This window comes from Lepidochelys kempii, chromosome 7, assembly GCF_965140265.1.
Source record: "Lepidochelys kempii isolate rLepKem1 chromosome 7, rLepKem1.hap2, whole genome shotgun sequence".
Lineage (NCBI taxonomy): Eukaryota > Metazoa > Chordata > Testudines > Cheloniidae > Lepidochelys > Lepidochelys kempii.
In genome coordinates, this window is record NC_133262.1 from 110607466 (window position 1) to 110615062 (window position 7597).

The 7597-nt window shown below is 33.1% G+C and overlaps 1 protein-coding gene across 3 annotated transcripts in view; it reads left to right on the top strand.

Moving 5' to 3' along the window:
- RAB11FIP2 (RAB11 family interacting protein 2) overlaps positions 1–7382 on the top strand; it is a 44015-nt gene extending 36633 nt beyond the window's left edge. For 2 of the 3 annotated variants that reach the window (XM_073354243.1, XM_073354246.1), the window contains one exon: positions 2701–7382. In XM_073354243.1, coding sequence (XP_073210344.1) covers positions 2701–2928 — 228 coding nt within the window. In that variant the 3' untranslated portion in view covers positions 2929–7382. Of the gene's footprint in view, positions 1–192; positions 287–2700 lie in introns of all 3 variants that reach the window. The other variant, XM_073354244.1, reaches the window with a different exon arrangement.
- Positions 7383–7597: the final 215 nt, after the last annotated feature.

A 7597-nucleotide genomic window follows, 5' to 3' on the forward strand; every position in this document is an offset into this window, starting at 1 on the left:
CAGTTACTTAATCTCTAACAAAAAGCAACATCAAAAAATTGATTTAACTTAGCAGCTATTGTCTGTAAAGTAACCTTAATTACAGTTTCCATGTGCTTGTAAATGTACTACCTCAAATCATGTAATTTATTGTTGGTAAAAGCATCGTTAGAATTCTTTTAAGAAATATGATGTGAATTATTTTATTTAAAGGTGATAAAAGAAATCCTTGATGTTGTGATGTTTCTTTGGAATACCAGCTATGCTAAATGTCAGTTGCAGGATTCTGAGGTGGTGTTCATTTAATGTAAGATATAATTAAGAGGAGAAGACACTATCTTTATATCCCTTAGTTTTTGAAGGAAACTATTTGAAAAATTTGAATGTTCATGATTATTGTTAAGATATTTGAAGTCATTTATATTAGATTCTGCAATAATAGCCCTCCACCAAGTAACTTTTTTCTTCTTCCCTTGGATGTAGTGTTTAGCAATTAAGTTTGTATATCTTCTACTCTGGTGCCAACACCTGTCTCTGAAAGCAATGTTTAAACAGGAGCAGTAGCCAATTGAAAGGGCAGCATGAGCTCTTTAAGGCCTAATTAAGAACTGAAAGGGAGATGAAGCATGGAGGACAAAAGATGTGAAAGCAGCTGAGATGATATTCCCAGAGCAAAATTCCTCATTAGAACAATAGGATCAGAGAATGTCAAGCCTTTATCTTATCTCTGTAGCTCTCCTTCAGTTGCTGTGGATGTCAGTTTGTACCCCAATAAAGTTGGTTACTAGGACAACCCTTCTTTAAATATTTTGCTATTTAAAATCTTTTGCTAAAATTTAAATTTTATAAGATAATTGTGTCCGAGTAAAACTTTGGTAGCAATTTTTTTTTAAAAGTAAAAATTAGATTATTCCTTAATCTTTTAACGTGCTGTGTTGCCTAAATGTTCAAATGGAAAATTACAACCAAAATGTGAGTTATCCCCATAGTGTTGGCATTGTCCTTTCCTTAAGTATTAAAGACATACTGATATATAGTTGAATCATTATTTTTCTTTAGCTGGAATTTTCTTGTATATCTGCTTGATGTTTTGGTGAAAAAAGAATGTAAGAAAACCTCTTAAAACATATATATTATGTATGGGAAACAATATTTAATAGTTAAAAACATCATTGCATACTGGATCTAAATGTTTTCCAATTTATAAAATTGAGCAAGCCCTTTATTTTTAGACATGGAAGTGTTAATATTTTTTTCTGATATATATGAAGTATTAGTACTGTAAACAGAAAAATTTCCTTCCTCAGAGTGGACGAAAATGTGCAGAATACGTGAATGACTAAGAATTGGAAATGCTTTCTATTCTGTACATATTATTGGAAGTTTCACCAACTTAGGTATTTTTATGAAGGGAAAGAAATTATCTGCTATGATGATTTTTTAGTAAATTGACAATAGCAAATTAACTGTTAGTAAATGCTGATGTTTAGCTGAAATTAAATCTCACAGAATCAGTCAGAAATCCTAAAATGTTAAATAGTGCCAAGAGTTACTAATAGAAAACAATTGATGGAGAGAGGTTGGTTAACTTGTAGCATTCCAACTGATTTGCAATACACCATCACTTTTAATTAGCCCTACTTGAAAACTTTGGCCACCTGCATATTTTAATGATGAGATGCGTGCCAAAGTGTAAATATTGAGCTGTGCTGAAATGAAAAGGAGTGAAGCAGGCTACTTCTGTATGTATCTACTGCTCAGAGTGGTTGCTGATTGTGCCTGATTTATCATTTTTAATGAGAAGATTCAAATGTAAACAAAAAATATCTCCTAAGCAAGAATTACTTCACCTTATATTCAAGTCAATGGTTCAGGATTGATAGGTTAGATGATTTTACTTAGTCAAATGTTTTATATCTTTAAATGTCCCAGTCTCTGAACTAGATAAAGCTAATTATTATACACTCTAACAGTGCTATTATTTTCATAAACCCACTCTTGCTAATTATCGTTTTCTTAATTATATGTTATCTCTCCCCAGTAGAAAATAAGGCACTCAGGGTTATAGTTTCCTGGATTGTACATTGCTTTTATTACGGGAATTAAACGTACCCATCTCTGTTAATACTTCTACACGTAGTGAATCATCAGAAAGCACTGTTGGAAATGTTGCTGTTTCTCTTGCTACTTAATTTAGAATTCAGTGCAGCACATGCTTTTTTCAGCTTCTGTTAGTTCTCCTTTCTAGGTAAGTGCTCTTGTGCAATTAGTGCTCTCGTGCAGCTTTTTAACTTCATCCAAAATATAAAATAAGGAGTTCTAATATACAATAAGCAGAGAGTGAGGCCAGGACTTGGAGAGCCACTGAAGGCCAAGAATGGAAAATTAGAGACAGATGGGTCCTGATGTCATTAAAAAGCTAGATAGAGTCTTTGTTGTAGTCATCTCAAAAGATGAACAATAAAAGAAAGAGGACTCAAAATAGTGGTGGTAAGGTTTGAATAGTCCAGGGCTGTCTTGCTTCTTCCCCTCCTTGGTGGGTCAGTCATTTTAGGGGCATTATATTACCATGGAGAGAAGCTTATTTCTGGATGTGAGGTGTACCCTGCTTGAAAGCAATATCATAAGTGACTTTCTGTTTCATAACCTCTCAACTAATTCACAATATTGGATTGTCTCCCATATGCCTACTAAAATTTTGTGATGTTTTTTCATTTATAGGATGGAAATCCTTTTGATGCCACTGCAGGGTACCGTAATCTTACATATGAAGAGGTCTTGCAGGAGCTGGTGAAACATAAAGAGCAACTTAGGAAGAAAGACACCCATATCCGTGAACTTGAGGACTACATTGACAATCTTCTTGTACGAGTAATGGAGGAAACACCTAGTATTCTCAGAGTGCCATATGAACCTTCTCGAAGAGCTGGCAAATTTTCCAAAAGCTAAGGCAATAACGCTTCATGGTTCTTTTTATTGAATGTGTTAATGGAAGGACATTTTGCACTACACATTTTGATTTCTTAATTTTGTTCTATTGTCCACTCCTTTCCCATTCTGAGAGATTCAGGGTTTTGTCCTCCAAATGCTGGCAGGGACCGTCAAAACTAGTAGTCTGCTATGTTTACTAAAGAACTTTGAAAAAACAAATAGGAGATATAGTAGATGAATTTCTCACATTCTTTTTTGGAAATTACAGTTAGCTATATTTTACTTGCAGTACTGTAAATAATACACCTTGAAAATGTCCATTCAGTTGTTTTACATGATAACTTACTCCTAGCCCTGTTGCGGTTTGATACCATATGTCTACTTTTACTACTTATTGATGCACTATTATGCAGAGTCACTCTTTTTGATATTACAGCATTCCATCACGGGTGTCATGCTAAAGTCTGTATGGTACGTTTTGCCGGATGTGAATATGGATTGTTGCAATGTGATATTTCAATATAGTTAATTCTCAGCATTTATTAGAGAGAAGCAGTGGAAACAAAGAGGAAATGCCATATCCTGTACAGTACACTTTAAGAATGTTTTAAAATGTCATGTCAGTTCAACAATGGCATGTATTTCAATCAGTTATTTTCACACATAAATTCTGGATTTTGTGAACAATGAACATTGAACTTTGAAATCAGTAAGTTAAAAGCTAATTACGATATGGGTTTTTGGTGTAAAGTTATTGCATGCCTTTTTATACATTAAAATAGTGTAAACAAAATGCTAACCAAGTCAGAAGTAGGACTGAAGAAAGTGGTGGATAAAGCGGTTAATACTTTTTTCACTCAAGTCCTACAGCAGAAAAAAGAAGTTTAGGAAGAGAAATAAGAAGACTGACTTAGAGATATGATTCTGAAGAACTAAAGTGACCCAATCTCAAGTTGGGTTTTTCATGTGATGCATCTTTCCTTTGATTTCCAAGGCTGCTAGGAAAAGGGTGTATTGCTTAGGCATGCCTCACAAAGACCTGAAACTAAAAAGAGGAGATCTGTATTCCTTTTCAACCATTTTGAAGGTCTGCTTTTAATAAGGATGATGGAAGAGGTATTTAAATAAGCATGCATCTAATCATTTATATTTGCGTGTAACATGGTGTACAAAAGTATGTACTGTTTCACACATCAGCCAAATACAGTAATCAACTTCTAATGGGAAACAATGATGTAAGGAAAAAAAACTTTACTGTACTAATATCCACTAAATTATTTTATTTTAATTGCCTTGTAAGTCTTAAATGCGTTGTCTGTTACTGTGAAATTCTGAGGTGTATCAGAACCTATGCAGGAGAATATAATAGCATTGGATTTAAGAAGTTAAAATTCTTGGTTTTGAAAGAAAATTTTATGTGCATGGTGGCAGGATTGTTTGTTTTTTTGTTTTCTCCATTTGTTCTTGTAAACTGCTTATTTTTCTTGCACTGGCATGTGGTGGGCTTTTCTGAGGAGGAAAAAAGCCTAAACTTCCAATTTTTGTTGTTGTTTTAAAGAATAAGACTTTTTTTTTTCATGTTTAAGACTTCAAAAATGAATAAATCCACCTTGAATTGTTCTGATTCTGGACACTATGAGATAAACCATTGGAATCAGAGACCTCTTGACAATGTAACTATATTACAACAGCATTGCATTGTACTCCGAAGAAAATTATTTCTTTGTACAGTGTAAATAACTTTTCACTTCTTGACTTTATTTCTTGTTTTACTTTTCATTCTCCAAAATGACGTGGGACAGTACCTGGGATGGGAAAAAAGATTGATTGTGCCAGGTTCATAAAAAGTGTTAAGTATGAAAGTCCTGACCCTGTGTTGGGCTATATTAGCATGAACCATTATGCTTGGGCGGAGTGACTACAGTGAGACTCCTCCTGGTTGTAGTGTTCTGCGTTAGCAGATCATGTTTCAGGATTAAGGCCTGATTTACTAAGTAGTTGCTATTAAGACCACCCAAGGATTCATCAGGTATTGTACCTCATAAACCAATATGAATGTTCTTTTGTCTACTTAACTCTAAATGACTAAGTTTATTGTAATATATTCAAAGTGCCAAAGATAGCATATTAAGTTACAGTTCATTTATTGTTCAGTTAGTTTTTGCACTTGAAGGAGATTTTAATTTAGAAATTATACAAGGTTGTATGTCAATTATTCAGTATTCCCACAAAGATTCTCAAACATTTTAGAGTAGTTTGTCTAAAGCTAATGACTTCTATATATACTGGGGAAATGTGCCATTGAATTTGAAGCTGAACTCCACATTAATTTCAAAAATCACTAGCGCTATGTGATCCTACGTTTGTAAGGTTTCTTCTCTCATCACTGTCTTATACATATCAATAGGAATTTCACAAGCAAACCAGTAGGAAAATATTCCCCAATGACTTTAAACTTCTCCAAGCCAACCTATAGTTATTGAAATGAAACATTACTGTATTTAGAACCTCTGAAATGACTTCTATTGGAATGTTAATGTGGAATATCAAAATGCATAATTGATTAAAAGTAGATCATTTGACATATTTGCATAGCAGAAATGATAAGCAGATTAAAGGTAGCAAAAAGATCAATTTTACTGCATTAGTGAAGAAATTTAGTGAAATTTTTAATGTGCTATCTAGTTCTTTATCTGATCTGTAACTGAATAAAAGCACCTTTTGTTTCTCCTAGTTTATCACAAAAAGGGAGATAAAGACAAATGTAGCTTAGAAAAAGGTACAATTACTAAAGTATGCAGAATGAAGCATGTACAACTATAAAAATATTTGTACAGTGTTTGTGTAATTTAAGGTACAAGTTATTTTTGGTTTAATTTTGGAAAGATATTAAATGCACATGCTTTTCTTCTTTAAGTAGGTTTTTTAAAATGATTCACATTTTGTGGGGATTTTTACAGGCTATTTTTCAAGGACATCTTCACTGTAAAAGTATTTTATGGACCATGCAAAATTTTCAAATCAAAACACTTCATGCAGAATATTCCGTATGTGTATAAGACACAAGGAAATTTCTGTTGATTTTACTCTTAAGCATAACACTATAAAAGCATCTTCTAACAGCTTCTGAATCTGTAATACCTTACCACACACAATCCATCTTTCAGTACTCTAAAATCTAAAGATGAAAACAGTGGCAATCCACACACTTTTATTGATCTTTTCTCTGAAAAATTAACATGAAGCTTCATCAGTATATGTACTGTACTTTGAAATATTCCTTTGAAACAGCTCTGGTACTAGCAATGTGTTTAACTACTTAATTGAATGAATATCAAGGCAATATTTTAGAGTTGTAAATAACCAATGAACTTCTTGCCATTCAATAAGTCTGTTTAATATTTATGTATTACTTTTTGCTGCTGTATTTTATGTTGAGCTTGGTTTTGCCACCTACCAATGAGTGTAGCATTATCCATATATTATACATAACTCCATCTAGTGCTGTTGTCTGTAAATCAAGAATTAGTTGTAATTTTCCAACTATAAAAATGATGCCTTGTATTTGAAAGGGTTCTACAAATGGGGACCCAAACAGAACTGAGCTCATTAGTAACCAGCTTGCATTATTTTGCTGTAAGGATGTCTTTTCTTTAACTAGGTGCATCTTAAAAGAAACAGAACTGCTGTCTTAATACTTTTACTACTGCACTGGAGTTTTATTTACACCTATAGCTTTAAAAAAAAAGTTGTCCTACACCAAGTTTTTAAACTAAACTCATGCTTTGTTGCTGTTTGTGTATCCATAACTACGGTAGTTATGTTAGAGGTGTCAGTTGTGCATTTTAAAATGGTTATAGCCTCTTGATCCACTTGCTCTCTTTTGAGGTAAATGGTGAAGGGTTATAGCACTGCTGTGTTCCTGATATTAGATTTAAGGGTTTATCAGTATTTTCATTCTAAACCCCTGTTTTCAGGGATTTATAACTTCTAAATCTAGATATAGTCGCTGGAAGTGTTTAATATGCAATAGGTGGCACTTTAATCTGTTTATGAAGGGTTGGGAGATTTATTTCTGTTGAGAAAGGCAAAGACAGCATTTATTTTATCTTTCATAATTTGTATGTTGAAAAATCCACTCTATTTGCTGTTAAGTGTATTACAAATGATACAGTCACTCTTATTCTTCTTAGAAGCTTCCAGCTGGCCTGTATTATGTTAGGTACAATAAAATGCTGAAGATCCAAGTTATATAGGAGGTCTGTAAAAGATGTGAGCATTACTTAAAACAAAAGGGTTGATTTGTCTCGTGCAATGAATGGTAGCTTGTGTACATTTTTAAAGTTAGAGATTCACAACTATATGCACCCGTGACAACTGTATACATACGATATTGCATGAAACGTTTTTGTTATATTATATGCACAAGGTGTTGAACTCTCTTTAGTTGATTAAAATACGTCATTTTAATATTTGAATTCATTTTCATTCAGTATTGCATGTGTAACGCTAATAAAACCCAGTGCACTACAGCAAATGTCTTGTAGTTTAATATGTGTCTAATATGTGTGCAAAATTATGCAAGATTTCAGCATTCTAATCAAATGTGTAGTTTCAGGACATAGTGACCATGCTTTTGAGAATTACAAAGAGTGTATTTTCTCAAGGACAGTTGTAAATGTATTTC